The sequence below is a fragment of the Panicum virgatum genome, chromosome 2N (assembly GCF_016808335.1).
Source record: "Panicum virgatum strain AP13 chromosome 2N, P.virgatum_v5, whole genome shotgun sequence".
Lineage (NCBI taxonomy): Eukaryota > Viridiplantae > Streptophyta > Magnoliopsida > Poales > Poaceae > Panicum > Panicum virgatum.
Genome location: NC_053146.1, coordinates 51,511,483 through 51,531,849, shown reverse-complemented (window position 1 = coordinate 51,531,849; position 20,367 = coordinate 51,511,483). Strand labels below are relative to the sequence as shown.

At 45.5% G+C, this 20,367-nt stretch overlaps 3 protein-coding genes and 2 pseudogenes across 6 annotated transcripts; all 5 read left to right on the top strand.

The window, feature by feature from the left end:
• Positions 1-3,183: 3,183 nt before the first annotated feature.
• Positions 3,184-5,662, top strand: LOC120661095 (phenylacetaldehyde reductase-like). The gene is made up of 6 exons (XM_039939799.1): positions 3,184-3,639; positions 3,747-3,916; positions 4,083-4,268; positions 4,519-4,681; positions 4,884-5,073; positions 5,162-5,662. The coding sequence occupies exons 1-6, from the start codon at positions 3,411-3,413 to the stop codon at positions 5,355-5,357; spliced, it is 1,134 nt and encodes a 377-aa protein (XP_039795733.1). The 5' UTR covers positions 3,184-3,410; the 3' UTR covers positions 5,358-5,662.
• Positions 5,663-5,938: 276 nt separating this feature from the next.
• LOC120661096 lies at positions 5,939-8,992 on the top strand (annotated as a pseudogene).
• A 130-nt stretch (positions 8,993-9,122) lies between these two features.
• Positions 9,123-11,063, top strand: LOC120661098 (cinnamoyl-CoA reductase 1-like). Of its 2 annotated transcripts, XM_039939801.1 has the most exons (6): positions 9,129-9,383; positions 9,498-9,667; positions 9,762-9,950; positions 10,070-10,232; positions 10,329-10,518; positions 10,618-11,063. In XM_039939801.1, exons 1-6 carry the CDS (start codon positions 9,269-9,271, stop codon positions 10,805-10,807), a joined length of 1,017 nt encoding a protein of 338 aa, XP_039795735.1. In that variant the 5' UTR covers positions 9,129-9,268; the 3' UTR covers positions 10,808-11,063. The 2 variants fall into 2 exon arrangements, with proteins under 2 accessions (XP_039795736.1, XP_039795735.1); XM_039939802.1 differs by lacking the exon at positions 9,762-9,950 and having other exon boundaries at positions 9,123-9,383.
• Positions 11,064-11,783: 720 nt separating this feature from the next.
• On the top strand, positions 11,784-19,559 carry LOC120661094 (phenylacetaldehyde reductase-like). Of its 3 annotated transcripts, none has more exons than XM_039939798.1 (7): positions 11,784-11,995; positions 12,404-12,573; positions 12,854-13,039; positions 13,259-13,361; positions 18,412-18,471; positions 18,980-19,078; positions 19,249-19,559. In XM_039939798.1, the coding sequence occupies exons 1-7, from the start codon at positions 11,872-11,874 to the stop codon at positions 19,275-19,277; spliced, it is 771 nt and encodes a 256-aa protein (XP_039795732.1). In that variant the 5' UTR covers positions 11,784-11,871; the 3' UTR covers positions 19,278-19,559. The 3 variants fall into 3 exon arrangements, with proteins under 3 accessions (XP_039795732.1, XP_039795731.1, XP_039795730.1); XM_039939797.1 differs by having other exon boundaries at positions 18,980-19,161; positions 19,249-19,395; XM_039939796.1 differs by having other exon boundaries at positions 11,787-11,995; positions 18,980-19,169.
• On the top strand, positions 13,382-18,120 carry LOC120661093 (annotated as a pseudogene).
• Positions 19,560-20,367: the final 808 nt, after the last annotated feature.

Sequence of the window (20,367 nt, the reverse complement as noted above, 5' to 3'; positions counted from 1 at the left end):
GGCGAAGGCGACAGACATCCTTCCGGCTCCAGGCTCCATCTTGAGAGGGAACCTCGAGCCGACGCTGTGCCGCCGTGGGAGACCCCGAGTGGTTGCTTGAGAGAAAACCTTGAGCCGACACTGGAATGGCGTAGGGCGACACGCAGCAGGCGTCGCCCCTGCGCACCACTGTGCCGGCTCTGAGGTGTCGCAGTGGCGACGCACAGCAGACGCCGCTGCCATGCACCATCGCACCGAGGACACTGCCGCTTCGGTGCTGGGGCATGCGGCGCAGGTGGCGCCGTGCGCTTCTTCATCTTCTCATCGTCGTTGCAGAGGATGAGCTCAACCTCAGAGACGAGAAAGTGAGCGGAGATCTGATCGACGCTTGCACCTTCCCCACGGACGGCGCCAAATGTCGTAGGGTTTTTGGGGGTACCCACAGCCGGGTGGCGGAACGCACCCGCCTATTCCCTGAGGGGGAGTACTCGGGGAAATGCCAAGCTATTAGGCCGATCTAACTCGGGGGCAAGAACGCAAGAACACACGATATTTAGAGTGGTTCGGGTCGCCGGATCGTAATACCCTACATCCACTCTGTGGTGTATTGCACTTGTATGAATGAGTCTATCCTCTGCCCCGCCGGGCTTGAGTCATTCTCTAGCGGGCGTCCCCCTTTTATAGTGCAAGGAGGACGCATATATAGGCGTTGGACCCCGACAGATGGGCCCAACAAGGAGGTATACTATACTAAGTAGACACTAATGGTGCTACAGTGATGGAGAATCTCTTGGCGGATACGCTTCATCGTCCTGTAGACTCTCTGACCGAGGGGGTCTTCTCCTTTCCCATCGGTGAGGCGCCCGTTGAAGCAGTGTAGGTTGTGGCGTAGACTGTTGGGTCTACCGCGTAGCCGTTATGATACTCTGTCATCGAGTTGTCGTGTCTAACTGGCGTAGTGGACTGACGCGCGTGGCGTAAGTGGTGTCAGCGGCTGTACTGTGCACCTTGGTAACGCGCGACCAACAGTACAGTCTGTCAAAAAGTCTCCTCGGGCTCTGCTGTGGCAGAGCACTTCTGAACCACCCGCATTAAATGAAATGCGGTAGGTGAGCAAGTCTTCCAGAGGAAGCTTGGTAGCCGCGCGCGTGCTTGCGGACACGTGGCGGCTCCGGACCCCCCAGGCGGGGTGTCTGTTCCCTCCCGGTGAGGGGTCCGGATAGTATATGGGGTCTGGAACCCCGCGGTGGGTTCGGGGCCCCCGACCGATTTGGTCCTGAGCGCTTTCTTCTCCAGGACACGTGGTGATACCGGACCTGTCCCGAGCGGGAAGCGGGTCAGGGGCTGTTGGTCCGGTGAGATGGAGCCGGACCCCAGGGATCCGGCTGCTCAGCTCCTTAGGGCGTAGTTACGGATAACTACACGAGTCTTGCCATAGCAAGAGGGGGTACCCCAGTCCTAAGGTACCCGCAAGAAGGATAGTTAGAGTAGGTGCGACCAATATTATCTTATAGACTTAAACTTTTAAGATCTAAGTTAGACTGGATTTATTTTTTAACAGTAGAGGTGGGTACTTAAGACATAGATATATGCAGTTATTTTAGGCTAATTCCTAGTAGTGGCGGAGGTGGGTGATTTTTTAAAATAAAAATAAATCCAACCGACATTATTATCAATGATAATTACCATATTTGATGAGGGTTAGATATTTTGCTTTTTTATTGTTCTATAATTTACCTCTTTTTCAATGACGTCCCTATAGAACCATAGTTGACTTCACGTGTAGCCTTCAAAAGAAGTCTCCAATTAATAATAGTAAGATTTTGTTGAATACATTTTAAAACCTATATTTTTTTAACTAGACTCGGCGGGGGAGATGGTTCGGATCAGGGTAGGGTGTGAAACTAGGTGGGTTAGCCATTACCGTTAGCGTGGTAAAGGTTGGTGGCGGGCAATACGTCGATACAAACCAAATCCTAAAGAGAAAGCACTCTGGGCTAATGGTCCGCTTACAAAACATCATGTACTAATATATAGGTTCATAAATTTTGGCACTTGTTTGGTTGAAGATTAAAAAGTAGCTCATCTAACCAAGTGTTATTCTAAACTTTCCAAAATTTTGGTAAAATATAGTATGCCTACATTTTGGAATGCCAATATTTTGATATCCAACCAAGCATGCTCTACATGTCACAAAGCCAACCACTGAATTCAAAAATTTGAGGCACTGGATGAACAGTTACTCAACGATTGGCACTCAATAACAGATTGAGAAGCTCCAGCAGTCTTACTTTCCTCAATAAACTGCCACTGTTGGGAAAGAATATAATCCAATAGTTTCCCAAAATGTTATTGGATGTCCTCTCAAATAAAATAAAAATTTCTGCTCTCCTATAATACGTTAGTTGTAGGTGACTGAGATTATTTTGGAGACTGTAAAAGTACCTCCTCTAGAAATCTATGAAAGTGGTATTAGGATATTCTAATACTACCTTATTGAAAGATATTTATTAGTGTACTAGATACTCTCGGAAGTGGTATATGTCGATTGTCGAGTCCTAGATTTTTTTTGAAACGGAACCGGTAGGAGAACTGTCTGTTATATTAATAAGAAGGAAAGCCAGAGGGCTAAAACTGTACAGAAGTTAACACATAGCTAAAGCGTAAAAAAACATGCTCACAAGTAGACTCACACTCTACCAATGAGGTGTGCCAGATGCTTCGCACCAGCTATAGTCCACATCGACGCCTCATTTTTTATTTTTGCAGTCATCATGAAAGAGGGTGCTTCTGTACGGTTGAAAATGCGAGCGTTGCGCTCCATCCATACTTCCCAGCACACAAGGATGACTAAGGATTTCAAACCTCTACGTGGGAACTGCTTGTGTTTTAGCCAGAGTCGACCACCACTCATGTACCGAGGTTGTTTGTTTCCAATTTATGAGGTGCAGTGACGGTTCCGCAAGCAAGTACAAATATCAGCCCAAATATGCTTGGTGAACCTGCACTCGGCGAAGAGGTGCATTCCGGTCTCAGGAACTCTGCGGCAAAGTATACAAGCTGGATTATGTGGCCAACCTCTCGACTGCAGTCTGCCCACAGTCCAGATTTTATCTTGAACCGCAAGCCAGGTTGTTCTTCTCGAGTTCCGGTCAATGGACACACTCAGCTTCCGTGGGCTGAGAAATGGAGTTCCAACCAGTAAGCCCATACATTGGCGGCAACTGTTTCCGGACTTGGAATCTGTCAACCGACGCTGAGGCTGTAAATTTCGCCGGCAACCTCCGACCATTATGATTGGACAAAGCGATGATTTCAAATCGGGTGATCGCTACTCCTGTATTTATTTTCCGTGCGTTCGACATCTTTTCCCTATCGATTCATCGTCGAGTTCTTCTCGTCGGCTTGCGCTAGTCCACTAGTGGAAGGACATGGAAGTACAGCTGGCAAGCGGAAGCCCTGGCGCAGATATATGGAGGAGGAACGAAGGATCCCAACGGCCAACGGTGGGTGAGGCACTGAATCGAGGCAGCACTATGACGTCGGCGTCGCCGCCGCGGCGCGTGTGCGTGACCGGAGGCGGCGGGTTCATCGCCTCGTGGCTCGTCAAGCTCCTCCTCTCCCGCGGATACGCCGTGCACGCCACCGTCCGCGACCCAAGTAAGCATGCTGCGCCGCCCACACGCCGCTCCGCGCTCTGCCTCGCCTTGATCGGCCGGCGTGTCGGAAGTTGGGACTCATGCGTGGCGCGGGCTCTACTGCTTCAGGTGATCCCAAGAACGCCCACCTGCGGCGGCTGGAGGGAGCTCCGGAGAGCCTGCTCCTGTTCAAGGCCGACGTGCTCGACCGGGACGCGCTGGCGGCCGCGGTCGCCGGGTGCGAGGGGGTCTTCCACGTCGCCTCCCCTGTGCCCGCGGATAAGGTCGTCGATCCTGAGGCAAGTACTGCTCATCGATGGCCAGAATTCACTGGTAACCTGCTACTAATAAGATGCATTCTGAACCGTTTGTCGTATTGTATAAAAAGTTTTTACTGCTTAAACATATGCTCGTATTGTATAAAATGTTTTTACTGCTTAAACATATGCCGAGTACAACGTGCAGTCAGAGGTATTGGCTCCTGCTGCCAAAGGCACTCTGAATGTTCTTCAGGCTTGCTCCGCGAATAATGTTCAGAAAGTTGTTGTGGTTTCATCCACCGCTGCTGTTCATTATAATCCGACTTGGCCCCAAGGTAGAGTGAAAGATGAGAGCTGCTGGTCAGACAGAAATTTATGCATGAAAAATGAGGTTAGTAATATAGATTCTGTTTCTTTAAACGTAGGCAAAATAGGTGTCTTACTCCCTCAACTTTACTCTGAGGATCAAGTTAGTCCCTCAACTTTATTTTATTTACTCTAACATAAACAGTTTTTTTGCCCTTAAAAATGTAAATAGTATTACTAGTGTTCATATCATTTATAATCAATTCTTATTGCTCACTAATCTGCCACGACTTGAAGGACCAAATTAATACTAACCTACTTTTTTTTGCTCCCAGGACTGGTATAGTGCTGCCAAGACCATTGCTGAAGAGACAGCATTGGAGTACGGAGAGAAGAATGGGCTGCTTGTTGTTACAGTTTGCCCCTGTATCGTTTTAGGTCCACTGCTGAACCCAGTGGTCAACACTACGAGCGAATTACTCATCTACATTATAAAAGGTTGGCTGTATATATTTCTGCTAGTTTCCATTAGTTCTTATCAAATTATTTGGATAATCACATTGACGCATGCGATGATTGCTTGTTTTATATAGTACTACTATCCTTTTATATACCTCATCCCCACAAAATCATGCTCGGGTACAATACAATAGCTTCGTTTACACCACTGAAATTCCATTAACGTCATTAATTATTACAGGAGGTCCTAGTGTGATGAAAAATGTGCTCTGGAACATAGTTGACGTCCGCGATGTGGCCGATGCTTTGCTTCTGGTCTACGAGAAAGTGGAATCATCTGGGCGATACATCTGTGCACCAGATCGGATCAGCACAAAAGGCATGGTGAACTTGCTCAAGAAGACCTACCCCAACTACAATTATGTGGAGTGGTGAGTAACGATACCCGAATTGTCTGAGCTTGGAATGTCTAGCTCATCGCCCTTTACAATTACATCCATATGCATCTCTATGCTGCAGCGACGACGAAGACTATGCATCTGCAATCTCGCGAGTTTCATCGGAGAAACTAACGAGTCTAGGCTGGAGGCCGAGGAAAATGGAGGAAACTTTGTGCGACAGCGTTGGATACTACGAGCAGGCAGGGCTTGTGCAGGACGTAGAGGGCCGCACCTGCCGTCTTCCTCATATTTTCCATTTTGCTTCTGACAAATGAAGCAGGAACTGCATTTGGACAGTCAGCCTGTCTGCGGTGCTCGACAACCTGCACAGCATGACCGCCCAGATCATCAGTCCATTGACGCACTGTCGGAGGAAAAGCTGGTTGCTGTTATCTGAATTCTGAAACCATCTCAAACATCCTTGGACAGAGTCATGTAACTGAAGATCATGAACCAGGAATGGCAAGAGAGCATAGCTCGTTCGATGTAAATTCAGCAATTCATCTGGAGCAGGAGCTGCTCCTCTCCGAGTGATCCCCTTGCTTGAAAGATGCGAAACGGCTTCGTAGAGTTCCCAACAGTAGTACACGCCCGTGTTGGCAGTCCAATACATTCATATCTTCTTGGCAGCGGGCTGCGCGGGAGCAGAGCGGCCGACCGGCCGGCCGGCGGCGTTAGGCGGTTGGTGGAGACGGCGTCGTGGCGGCCTCCGCACCGCGCGTGTTTAATTTGTCGTCTATGATCACTAAGGGTCTCACTATATGTGGTTTACGTGAACCATGGGCACCTGCTGACCTGCCTAGCACTAGCAGCAGTGCAGGCAGGAGCAGGTCAGGTGGTTGCTACTCACGGGCACAGAGCCTGTCAGCCTAGCGGAAGACGACGCCGAGAGCGAGAGGCGCTGAGCACTGAGCAGCAAGGCGCGGGCACGATGGCCGCCAGGCGCACGGAGGGCGCCGCCGCCAGGAGCCGGGAGAATGTGTGCGTGACGGGCGCCGGCGGGTACATCGCCTCGTGGCTCGTCAAGCTCCTCCTCGCCCGCGGCTACGCCGTGCACGCCACCGTCCGCGACCCGTGTGAGCGCCCCCTTCCCGTCGGGACTCGGGTTCCCGGCAAGCCGCCGGCGCGGCGCCCTGTTGCTGGCTGCTGCTCCATTTCTAATGGAGCGGCTCTCGACCTATTTCAGCTGATCCCAAGAACGCCCACCTGAGGCAACTGGAAGGGGCGTCGGAGAACCTCCGGCTGTTCAGGGCCGACGTGCTCGACCACGGCGCGCTGGCCGCCGCGGTCGCCGGGTGCCGGGGGGGTCTTCCATGTCGCCTGCCCGGTGCCCACGGACAAGGTTGTTGATCCGGAGGCAAGTATCGATACGACTTGGTTCAGTTGACTTGGCTTTCACTGACCACGCACTCAATGCTGTCAAGATGCAAATTTTGCCTTGCTACATTTTACTGCTTAACACTGGAGAGTTGACTGTTTACCTTAACCATGCAGTCGGAAGTACTGGCCCCTGCTGTGAAAGGCACCTTAAACATTCTTCAGGCTTGCTCAGCTAATGACGTCCAGAAGGTTGTTGTGGTTTCATCCACTGCCGCTGTCCATTTCAACCCGAAGTGGCCTCGGGACATACCCAAGGACGAGAATTGCTGGTCGGACATAAACTTTTGTGAAAAGAATGAGGTACTTGTTTCACAAAAAAAAAGAGCAAAGTCCGATTTACGCTCTCGAATTATCTCAAAAATCCGATTTTCAACCATCAACTACAAAACTGGACAACATAGACCATCCAACAGTCGAAACCGGATAAATTTGTTCCTTGGGATGGTTTTGAAGGTGGTTTGCATTTTTCTAAAGAAAATAAAAATATCTAATTAGATCTAAAAAATCAAAACTAATTCATTTTAAATTAGAAAAATATGAAATTAGTACCAAAATTTTTGCTAAAAATGTAACATATCTATTATTACTCCATTTGAATCTTAGTTATTAAAAAAATCATAGTTATAACTACAAGCAAACAAATATTATGAATACAAAAAAATTAGATTTGAATAATTGACAAGTATTGTGCCAATAAATAGGTTACATTTTTAGAAAACTTTCAATACCCATTTCATAATTTTTTTAAAATGAATTACTTATGAATTTTTAGTTTAAAATTGAATATTTTAATTCTCACAAAATGAAAAACCACCTTCAAAACCACCTAGGGGCTAAATTTATCCGATTTGAATAGTTAGATGGCCTCTGTTATCTAGTTTCGTAGTTGAAGGTTGAAATCGGACTTTTGTGATAGTTAGAGGGTATAAACCGGACTTTTCCAAAAAAAGAGGTACTTATAGTGGTGCTGGGCCAGTCAGTGAGTCTTCAGAGCGAAACCATGTCACTTAGGTAGTTACACACTGATTTAGAAATCTTTGGAGCTCGAATGATACATTCAGAAGTTTAAGGACATAAAACTATAAACTAATACAGTTTGGATGCCAAGGCGACACCCTGAATAAGTTTAAAGGCGGAAACCGCACTTTGTAGAAAATCTGTTATCATTTTTTGCTAATTATTGCTTCTAGGGAGGACTAATTAACTTAAGGCTAACCTTCTTGCCAGGATTGGTATATGGTTGCCAAGGTTGTTGCTGAAAAGACAGCCTTGGATTATGCAGAGAAAAGTGGACTAAATGTTGTTACAGTTTGCCCTACTATGGCATTAGGCCCACTCCTACGGCCTGTGGCCAATGTCAGCCATGAATTCCTCATATACATTATAAAAGGTTGCATTATAATTTTTTTGTTATTTTCTACTATTCCTTGTTAATTACTAGTTTTGTCATATATGTGATGCTTTTCTATTCTTTTATCAGGAAATTTATTTGCATTCAGTAATAACCAAATGATAAATTCCAACTTTTATGTGGTTGCATTAATTAGTTTTTTGAGCTGGGATTAGTGTACACTAGTCTAATACATCATGGTAATCTAACGCCACTGAAGTTCTGTTAGCTTGGTTACAGGAGGCCCAACGCTAATGAAGAACATTCTGTGGCACATAGTTGATGTCCGTGATGTGGCTGATGCTTTATTTCTCATATACGAGATAGAGGAATCAGCTGGAAGATACCTCTGTGCGCCGCATCATATTAGCGCAAAGGTTATGGTGAACTTGCTCAAGAAGACTCACCCCAATTACAATTACGTAAACTGGTGAATCTCTTATTACCATATACCTGTGGTAGCAGATCTTGAAATAGCTAGCTACAATTTACATGTTCTGCATCTCTCTTTGCCGCACAGTGACAGTGATCTGGATCCTAACTCTATAGTTACACCACTTACGTCGGAGAAACTGAAGGATCTAGGGTGGAAACCAAGGAAGAAAATAGAGGAAACTTTGTTGGACAGTATTGAGTACTATGAGAAGGCAGGCCTTTTGCAGGATGTGGAGGGACGCCCTTGCCGTCTTCCTCACCTTTTTCATATGGCTACAGAAAAATGAAGCAAACTCTGCATGGCTTTTACCTTCATCTAATTATGCTTAGAACATTGTTGATGGTCATTTTCTAAATGGAGACCACTACCGTTTATGTTCAGTTATTTGCTTACAGCTAAATATGTGTGGTTTGTGCTGTAGTCAATCAGCTGTGTGCAATGAAGTGTAGAATTCAACCTGAGATGGAAGTTTTCTCTTCATGTACTCTTCAAATATGTAAAATCCCATTCCGTATGGAATTTTTCTCTTCATGTACTCTCTCATCCTTGTTTTCAGAATTCAAATATGCTTTTGGGCAGTCTACTTGTGAGGAATCGTGGTAAGAATTTGATTAGTCGAATCTTCATTGGGCAACCTGAGATGTAAAATACTACTTGTACCGTACAAAAGAATTAATGTCAATAAGAGCTTGTCCTATTGTTTCCATGCATGTTCATTCATTTCTGAATATTGTTTATGCGTCCAGATGCATGGTCCAGTTTGTCTGATCAACAACCATTCGGCATCCGAAATGAATACCAAGAGAGTTGTGACCACTGACGAGCAGTCAATGTCGATCGAAACGTATTCAGTACTCACTCTTGGCCATGTGACGGTTAGCTAGCCTGCTCAGAACATACCTCGCTGCCAGTGCTTAGCAATCGTTCCAGGAAGAGCTGCCCAGCTGTGGAGGAGACTCGGAGGAGGCCTCGTCAACGCCATGGCCGGGAGTTCGACGGTGTGCGTGACCGGCGCCGGCGGGTTCATCGCCTCGTGGCTCGTCAAGCTCCTCCTCTCCCGCGGCTACACCGTCCACGGCACCGTCCGCGACCTGGGTGCGCAATCTGAAGCTTCTTTGCTGGATTGTTTTCAGTTTGTGTTCGCTTGGCAGGAGACAGACAGGCAGCTTGAGCTGCGAGGCCCCGTTTCTTTGTTGGCTGCCGTTTCAGGTGACAAGAAGTCAGCCCATCTGAAGCGGCTCGAGTATGCCGCTGAAAGCCTCAGGATTTTCAAGGCCGATCTCCTGGACTACGACGCGATGGCTGCTGCCATTGTGGGATGCCAGGGGGTTTTCCATGTGGCCACTCCTGTGCCATCAGAGAAGCTGACTGATCTAGAGGTAAGCTCAGTATTCTTCAGGATATTTTAGTCAGAAGAGGCACTTTGTTTAATACTTCAAGATACATGCCATGACGCACGCAAGTGTTGTGCAGCTGCAAATGCTGGCTCCGGCTGTTACTGGCACCACGAATGTGCTCAGGGCTGCCTCGGCCGCGGGTGTCCAGCGAGTGGTGGTCGTGTCATCCATAGTGGCCGTGGAGATCAACCCGAAAGATTGGCCTGAAGGCAAGATCAGAGACGAGAGCTGCTGGTCAGACGAGGAGTTCTGCAGGAACAATAACGTACTCGTAACTTTGTTTTGCAAGTGGCAGTCTCACTAGCTCTCACGCACAGACAAATCTCTGATCCTACTTTTACAAATTCGTTGCTAGATCTTGCTGCCGTGTGTGTGTAACTGCAGATCTGGTACCCGGTCGCCAAGATCATCTCGGAAGAGGCGGCGCTGGAGTACGGGCGTCAGACCGGGCTCGACGTGGTGTCCGTCAATCCGGGGTTGGTGTTCGGGCCCATGCTGCAGCCGACGGTTAACGCGAGCAGCCAGTTCCTCATCTACTTACTGAAAGGTTTGGGCCATGCCATGCATCACACTACGCCTCATTAGCAACTGCGCCGATCGATCTTGACACGAGCGCTTCATGCTTGATCGCTCGCGAATGCAGGAGGCCCTGACAAGGTGAGGAACAAGCTCTGGCACATCGTCGACGTCCGCGACCTTGCCGAGGCGCTGCTCTTGGTCTACGAGGGTGCTGGAGCCTCCGGTAGGCACATCTGCGCACCTCATGTCGTCAGCGTCCGCGAACTCCTCGACTCGCTGAAGAGCAACTACCCTGATTACCCTTGCATTGCCAAGTAAAACAGTTACTCGAACTCGCTTAGTAAAAAAAAATAGCTACTCTCTTCCACGTTTGACACTGAATCTCCATCTGCTGGTGCCAAATTGGTTGGCAGGGAGAGCGTATTTGACAGAGATCACCCGGCTCCGATGAGTTCTGAGAAGCTGAAGAAGCTCGGGTGGAGCTTCCGGCCGCTGGAGGAGACGATCGCCGACGCGATCGGGTTCTGCCAGCGCGCTGGGTTCCTTGGTGATGCGGATGGGGCGGCTCCCTGCCGTTTCCCTCCTCTTTTCAACCAAATCTAGTCTTGGAAATCGCATGGATCAATCGTTCAGAAAAAAAAAAAAAGAAATCGCATGGATCTGGGGGCAACGCAGCCAAGCGTGCAAATGTTTATGCTTTTCTGGATCTCTCGTGTGGTACCAACTTAGATTTGTGAACTGTTTTGGTTGTAATCTGGTGATGCTACTGTGCGTGCGCTTATCAGGTCAGTAGAATGGTTGTCAGGTCTGTAATTCTTTCCTATGAACAAAAGGGAAGTATTGTACTCTTCGTCTCTTCCATCGGACCATGGATTCAGGTTCTCTCTCTCGGCACTTCAATCCTCAAACCAAACCTATACCAAATGGTCACACACAACTTGTTTTGTTTTTCTTTTTGAGTCAAATTGTTTAGGATCCAAATGCTTAATATACGGCACCTATTTTTTCAATTATTGTAAAATTTCTCTAATATTTTTAGAGTTTTATAGGCGCACGCGAGTGGGATTGGTTTTGTTGCAGAAGAATTTTTCAGCAGGCCGGCCCGTTCGTCTCCATATTTTTTCTGCCGGCCTAAAGTTTCAGCCCAGGCTTCGTCGGTGGTTAGATCGTCTCTGCGCTACCTTCATCTGCGTTTATTTTTTGTTCCAAGTTAATATTTTTTTGTTCCAAAAAATAAAGTTTATTTGTTTCAATTAAACAATTTTTTGACAAAACAAATTTAACGTTTGTTCCCTGTACAGTTTAAAACTTTGTTTAGAACAAACGGCTTTTTTTTCGTATTTTTACATTTTTTTTCCACCACAACAAATTTGATTAGTTTGAGAAAACTATTAATTTTTATTTTGGAAAAAAACTAATTTATTCCAAATAAACAAGTTTTATGTTTCACGGGGACGAACTGGACCAAATTACGGCCTAAAAATTAATTAGCGCCCCCCAAATCAAGTTCCAGTCACGTGGGTTATTATATGGGCAGTCTTTTTCTTGAAAGATGCTTACGAAGTACGAACACGCTGAGACTCATTAATCTATTTGCGCACCGGAGGCTGGCCATCAGTGCGCGGCGAGAGCAGCAAGCCGGCCGCACGCGGTGGTTGGCGGCGGAGATGGCGTCGCCGCCGGTGCCCCGGCGCGTGTGCGTGACCGGGGGCGGCGGGTACATCGCCTCGTGGCTCATCAAGCTTCTCCTCTCCCGCGGCTACGCGGTCCACGCCACCGTCCGCGACCCAAGTAAGCGTCCCGCCGCCGCTCTGATGCTGTTTCTCCTACCTGCCGCCAAGTCCCAGTGACACGGAGCACCTGCGCGTCCCGCCGGCCGAGCAGCAGCTCGACCACGGCCTCCCTGTCGTCGCCCCGGCCGTGGATCCCCTGCGGCGCGTGTAGCAGCGGGTACCTCTCCCAGGCAGCGGCCGCGTGCGCTCGAACAGGCGGCGCACCCACGGTCGATGTGCTTGTCGACCCTGTCGGTCTCGCGTAGGCGTAGCATCTTCTGGATTCTTCTGCGAGATTTCCGGCCGGCGGTGGGGAAACCGCAGCGCGCCGGCGGCCTGGGCCTCGTCGCGCTGCCTTGATGCTGCATCTGCGTGCTTGTTGCTCTGGATCGAAGGGTGGGGCTAATGGCGGTGGAAACTGTGTCAGGTGATCCGAAGAACGCCCACCTGTGCCGGCTGGACGGGGCTGCGGGGAACCTGCGCCTGTTCAAGGCCGACGTGCTTGACCCCGACGCGCTGGCGGCCGCGGTCGCGGGGTGCGAGGGGGTCTTCCATGCCGCATCTCCCGTGCCCTCGGTTAAGGTTGCCGATCCTGAGGCAACCACCTATCTCACTCTCGGTCCAGTTCCTTTGATTTTGTACCTGGTGTTTTCTTCAGAACTAGAGGATGTGCTGAAGTGTTGATGCAGGCGTGCAGTCACTGTACACGAACCACATTTTGTAGCATAGTTTCTGTTTTATGACTTTGGTTTGTCAAAATTCCCTGACGCACTACTATCAAGTTGCAGTTTTCTTACTAGAATTGTGTATCGTATTGAGTTTTTCTCGTTAAGCATCAGAGATTTCTAATTGTTTGCCTTAACCCCTAACAATGCAGTCAGAAGTATTGGCACCAGCTGTTAAAGGCACCTTGAACATACTTCAGGCTTGCTCAGCCAATAATGTGCAAAAGGTGGTTGTGGTTTCTTCCACCTCTGCTGTTCATTTTAACCCGAATTGGCCTCAAGGCAAACCGAAAGATGAAAGTTGCTGGTCGGACAGAAATTTATGCTTGAAGAACGAGGTTAGTTTGTCGGGGCGCTGAGTTGCTTTCAGTAATAGAAATCCACCAGAGCACCGCATAGCACATGCTTGAAGATGAACATCTAATTTAGTTTCCTTGTACAGATTCACCCAATTGATTTTCTAGTTTCTGATACAACTATATTTCAGTTATCAGTTATTGTTAAAATGATTGCTACTAGGGAGGAATAAATTGATGCTAACCTAGTTCCACTGGCAGGACTGGTATATGGCTGCCAAGACTCTTGCAGAAGAGACAGCCTTGGAGTATGCAGAGAAAAATGGACTAACTGTTGTTACAGTTTGCCCTTGTGTGGTTTTAGGCCCACTTAGGCCTGACGGTGGGCCGTGAAAATCCGAGGGCCTCGTGGGCCTTCAAACTCATGGGCCAAGATTTTAGGACTCGTTATGGGCTTTCCTGAATAAAGGGTAGGATTGGATTGGGCTGTGCTTCAAAAGGATCGGCGCAGGCCGGATTTTGGACTTGGCCCATTTCAAAAGTAAGGGCTTGGCCCGTGGACAACAGGTAAGGATCACATCGAGTCTGTCGGGGCCTCCCTCGCCTTCTCGGGGAGTTCGGCGGCAGGCGGACGACGCCAGGTGCGGGGAGGCTGGCGGCGCCGGGTGCGGGGAGGCGGGGATTCGGCGACGCCGGCGAAGGTGCTCCACACCAACGAAGGCAGCCTCCTCCGGGGTCACCCGTCACCCGCTGGCCGTGCACGCCGCCACTCCCCACCTGCAGCTCATCTTCAAGATCCACCTCCACTGCCGCCGTCGCCCATCGCCAAGATCTGCCGCCGCTACTCAGGCTCTTCAGGCTCCGGGGGCAGCAGGGCCTTTTCAGGCTCCTCAGGCTCTCTCTCCCTCCCGCATCCAAGTAATGGGCCCATCTTCTTTTGCTAGATCTGTTATTGCCTCGTAGCTTCAAACTTGCCCGCATGTGGTTGATATTCTTTAATCTTTAATGGCTTCCACTAGAAATTATAGGTTCTTTCTGTTAATGAGGTTTGTTCATGCCATATCGTAATGTTTATTTGCTACTAGCATGCACAGCTCGTAATGTTCATGGCTTCACATTTGATTCGCTAGCTGCAGTAAGCATGAGATTCTTGGTGGTAATTAAGTCTTGCCAATTTGTAGAGTAAAAACTAACAATTTTAATATGCTAGACAATAGCTTAGTTTTTTTTCCATGATCAGAAAAGGCACACAAGTAGTATCATTAATATGCTAGACAATAGTTTAGTTTTTTTTCTATGATCAGGGCGGGCCTGGTGCAGCGGTAGAGCCTACCGTCTGTAACTGGAAGGTCCCGGGTTCGAGCCCCAGCCTCTGCACATTTGTGTGGGTAAGGTTTGGGGCTTAAAAACAACCTTTCCCCAGACCCCGCACAGTGCGGGAAGCCTACGGCACTGGGTACGCCCTTTTTTTTCCAGGAAAGGCACACAAGCAGTATCGTTAATATGCTAGACAATAGCTTAGTTTTTTTTCCATGATCAGGAAAGGCACACAAGCAGTATCATTAATATGTTATACAAACTGAGTTTTATGTGCTGCAGCCTTTAATTTCTGATGGCTTCTTGCAGTATCATTACTGGTTAGAAATGGAAGGGGTTTCAGCAAATCCAGAACTTGTTGGAGAGAGTCATGAGTCTATGTCAACTGATCAGTCAAGTCGGTCATCCAAAAAAAGAGCTAAAGTTTGGGAACACATAGAGTCAGAAGTAGTAGATGGAATAGAAAATGCAATATGCAAATATTGTAGGACTCAGTTATCTTTGGTCGCTGGGAAATGGACATCTCACCTAAATAGGCACATCGGATACCACTGCCCTCAGATTACACAAGAAGATAGGGATAGGTTCTTAGCAACCTTGAAGTCGAAGCCTAGTGATGGAGACCAGGTCATCTTCGATTCTGTAGTCTTCCGAGGTCTAATAGCAAAGTACTTCATTAGTGCAGAGATTGCGTTTCGCAAAGCTGAAGATCCCTCTTGGAAAGAAATGATAAATTATTGCCAGCCATCGTTCAGAGTAGTTGGTCGGCAAAGTGTTCGGGCAGATTGCCTTCTGTTGTATGAAGAGGAGAAGCTTATGTTGAGTGACCAGTTCTCAAAGTTGAAATCTCATGTTAGTTTGACAGCTGATTTATGGTCCTCCAATCAGAACTTGGGCTACCTAGGTGTTACGGCACACTTTGTTGATGAGGAGTTTGAGTTGCAGAAAAAAATCATATCATTCAAGCAGATTTCTTTCTCACATACATCATATGCGGTACAGGATGGGATTACCTCATGCTTGGTAGAGTGAGACTTAGTTGGCCAGCTGTTTACTTTGACATTAGATAATGCTAGTGTGAATAACAGAGCAGTAAAGGACATGTGTGATGCTTTAGGTTCTGAGATGTTCTTCAGAGGTGAACACCTACATGTGAGATGTGCTGCCCATGTTCTGAATATTATGGTCCAGGCAGGTTTAAAGGTCATTCCTCATTCAGTTCTTAGAGTGAGGGATATCATCAAGGTTGTCACATCCACACCATCTCGGATGCAAACTTTCAACACAATTGTACAAACATTAGGCCTCAAAGTGAAGTCAGGACTGGTTCTGGATGTTCCACACCGATGGAACTCCACCTATGACATGCTAAACGAAGCATTGAAGTACAAGGTGGCTCTAAACATATATGCAACTGAGCAACATCATGAAGCTCCAAGTGATTATGAATGGGCAAATGTGGAAGCTCTTCATGGCTTTCTTCAAGAGTTCAGTGAGGCAACTAAAACATTTTCTGTGGATAGGCATCCTACAGCCCATCTTTTCTTGAAGATGCTGCTAGCCATCCGAGATGTTTTACTTGATGAGACATGGAACACTAATGAGCTCCTCAATGAATTGGCTGACAGGATGCATACCAAATTCCAGAAATATTGGACAAATCCTAATATTGCTCTTCTTATAGCTGCTGTGCTAGATCCTAGTATGAAAACTGACTTCATCAAGTTCTACTTCCACACAATTGGTGAACATGTTGATCTGAAAATGAGAGAATTAAAGCGGTACTTGAAGAAGTATTACCAAGAATATGAAAAAATTGTGAGGATCAACAATTTACCTGTGGTCAATGTATCTGATGAGCAGGCCATGAGCGAGTCTGTTGAGTCTGGTACTAGTTCCTTAGGTCTGGTATGTGGTAAAAGACGCGTGGAATTTGCATTTGCCCAATTTGCATCACAAAATTCAGATGCTCGTTCAGAACGATCAGAATTGGATATTTATTTGGAGGACCCAAGGATCCTTGTGAGGTCAGATGAGAACTTCAATGTTCTAGCATGGTGGAAAAAGAATTCAGATGCATATCCAGTCTTGTCTTTGATGGCTAGAGATTTCCTCGCTATCCCTGTGAGCACAGTGTCCTCAGAGTCTGCATTTAGTGCTGCTGGAAGAATCCTTGGTAAAGATAGGACTTCACTCTCCCCTGAAACTCTTGAAGCCCTAATTTGTACTAAAGATTGGTTGATTGGGTTCAATGATGAAGAGGAAGGCGAACCAATGAGTGGAAAAAAGATGTTCGGTTCAGATGATGATGAAGATGATGAGTGAAGGTAAATGGGCTTTACAATTGTAATCAATTAACATTTCACTGTCTTAATTCTAATGCAAATTCTTGCTTGGTATGCTTAAATTTGGATTTATGTCATCATTTACATTTGCAAAGTTCTTATTCTGAATTCAGAACAGGAGAAACTTTTATTACAGATTGATAATTTAAGAAAGAACAGAGTTAAGTAGATGCTTATGACCATATTTTTTTTCAACTATGAGATCAAAAGATTTCAAGTTGTTTGGTGCAAAAGCTTACTGTTGGTTGAATTTTTGAAAAGAAAATCAGGGTTAAAAGGTATTTTCCAGGCATCAAGTTGATAGTTGTTTCTTTCTTGTAAGGAATAAGTTGGTCATGTCAAGTAGGCCGGTTTTGGTTACCTGTGAGCTACAAATTGCATCCACAGAAAAATACTGCACATATTTAGGTAACATAGCAATACAGCATTATCCAACCTTATCAGTTATCTGAAATGGTTTTATTCGGGTAAGATAAAACATTATCAGTTATCTGTGACTGCTCATGTAGCCAAACTTTGAGCCTATTGGTTTGTACAACTTAATGGAGCAGCATGCATTAGTTGGCAGTGGAATATAACTTTGGTGCTTTAGCAGCTATCTATGCTTCATTGTGGCCTGTTTGTCTAATAAGATAACAGGTTGCAGGTTGAAAGTAATGTTATTCGTTGCCTCTTACCCAATCTCCTAGTGCAGCACACATACTAGTTTAGTTTTTTCACTTAATTAATGCAAGTTAAATATTTCAGCACACATACTAGTTTCCATTGGTAACATAAGGTACTGAAAAGCTAGCAGACTATAGCTAGTCTGAATTAGAATGGTAGCAAGATCTGAACTCTGCATTTTAAACTCTGGACATTGTTAGCAGGCTACAAGTGTGCTAGCTATATCCATCATTGTCATCCATCAGCTAGATTATGGTTTCTCTCTGATGTATCACATTTTAAGCATTTTATATTATGCTAAATTGCTAAGTGCTTACTGCAGGTTACTTGGTCGTGTGAGGGCATTTGATCGGCATTGCAACATGGTTCTTGAGAATGTTAGGGAGATGTGGACTGAGGTATATCAATATATGGCATGTTATCTGAGCTGCTGTATCAGTTCCGTCTCTTGTGTTTATTTGTTCATTAACATCTGTTGCTCCTGTTACAGATACCAAAGACTGGTAAAGGCAAGAAGAAGGCTCTTCCGGTGAACAAAGACAGGTTCATAAGCAAGATGTTCCTCCGTGGGGATTCAGTCATCATTGTTCTCAGGGACCTGAAATGAGTTGGACAACTTTGCTTTGTTCGCTGTCTAGTCTGTATGCCAAACACTCCAAACATGGGTGTATAAGAGACGATTCTTGGTGGACTGTTTTAGTTGGATGCTGTGATGCACCTCTTGTGTTCAGTGGTACTTTTTATTTGGCTCGATCATCAGTATATCAAATTTAGAACTCTACTGTTCCATTTTTCGATTCCCTGTGTCAAATGGTAGCAGGGTTTGAGAATTGGCAGCTCACGGGCTACTTGGTCATCATGGGGTTTAATAATGGCAGCCTGCGGGCTGTGCTCCTTTAGTGAAAATGGATTGGCCCATGAGCATATATAGGATCAGGGCTGGGCTAGGATGATATTACTTAAAGGATGGGATTGGATAGAATAAAACTAATTATTTGAAGGGCTGGATAAGGATCGGGCCAACTATTTAATTACATAGGGCTGGATTGGGGTTTGGGCAGGATCACGACCCATTCCCAGGGCTAGGCCCACTCCTGCAGCCTGTTGTTAATACCAGCAGCAAATTTCTTATCTACGTCATAAAAGGTTGTTTATGTATTTTCTGCTACTTTCCAATTGTCACTGCTTGATATCAGGATATTTTCATGTATCTATGTGATTTGTATGCCTTTGATTGGGAAACTTAACTGCATTCAAGTGCCAACCTGGTAAGTTTGAGGTTTTTAGATAGGACCAGAGTACACTGGTAATAGTTTTTGATTGCTAGCTTGAATTGCTAATATACACCTCTATGATCTGCCCACTATGTGTACACAGCAAAAAAAAAACAGTTCTTAAAAAAAATAACCATTCTCTACCTTCTAATGTGAAGTTCTTACCTCTGATGTTTTTTCAGCAGTGCAATTATAGGTGTATTAAAAACAAACTCTTTTCGTTGTTAACTTTAATATTCAACCACTTCTATTTTTTCTGTTTCTGTTTTGTTGCAGTACTGATAAGGTGATAATGCATACTCAGTTCTCTTTAATTCTTAAATGCCTCTAAACTACAGTACTTTACTTCACATTGCTGAGTTCTATTATCTTGATTACAGGAGGTCCTACTGTAATGAACAACATGTTGTGGCACATAGTTGATGTCCGTGATGTGGCTGATGCTTTGCTTCTGGTGTACGAGAAAGAGGAATCAGCTGGTATATACATCTGTGCACCGGATCGAGTTAGCACAAAAGATATGTTGAATATTTTGAAGTCAATTCGTCCTGATTATAACTATGTAAACTGGTGGATCTCTAACCATGCCTGCGTTGTTAGAACTTGAATGATTAGCACTTATTTACATGGTTTACACTCTCTTATGCAGTGACAATGATTCGGATCTTAAATCTATAGTTACACCAATTACGTCGGAGAAACTGAAGAGTCTGGGCTGGAAACCAAGGAAAATACAGGAAACGTTGTCTGATAGCATTGAATACTATGAGAAGGCAGGGCTTCTGCAGGATGTAGAGGAATGTCCTTGCCGCCTTCCTCATCTTTTTCATATGGCTACAGATAAATGAAAGTAACCATTTATTATTTCTTTCCCTTTTATGTAATTAAGCTCTTAACATTGTTTAACTGAGACATTATGTCCAACACCAATAATTCATGTTGATGGACTTGCTCTTTCAATCGTTCACTGTCATAAATGCAGTTGTATGCAATGAAGTGTATTCTCCTTTCACCCATCCAATAGTCCTTTGTATCTACTCTGTTGTCCCGGTTTCAAATTTTTCATATGCTTTTGGACCTTCTACTTGTCTCCTGTGTTGCGCTTGTTTTGAGATTCACCTTGAGTTTGATTGCTTTGCCCGTCTCTTTCATTGATTCAATGATCGAACAAGAAACCTTGGGATACAACAACAGTGTTGGTCCTAATATGACAGATCATGCATGGGTGATGTGATTTGTTTGGAAGAAATCTACATAACCCCCTCAACTATTGGACTTAAACTAATTAACCATCAAAACTACAAAACCGGTTATTCTACCCCCTGAACTTTCCAAAACCGGACAAATAACCCCCCAAGGCGGTTTTGTAGGGTGGTTTTGTCTTTTTCTTTTTTATTTATTTCAGCTGGACCTTTGAAAAATCATAACAAATCATGCAAAAATCCAAAAATTTAAAATCAAATTTTGTTGGACTCTACATGAGTAGATCTATATGGTGAACATATAATATGGTATGATTTAGTACAAATTTTTGTTGTAGATTTAGATCTATACTTTTTTGCAATTAATGGAAATAATTCATATCTACGATTTACATTGTCCAAATGTGGTGAAATATTTTATGGTGGGCTAACTATTATATGCTTGAACTCTAGTAATAACTTCATACTCATTGGATCATGTATACCTTTGTTATAAATTTATTTATGTTCATGGTGGCTAAATTTATTTATATAAATAATATATAAATATATATTAGTATTGATAG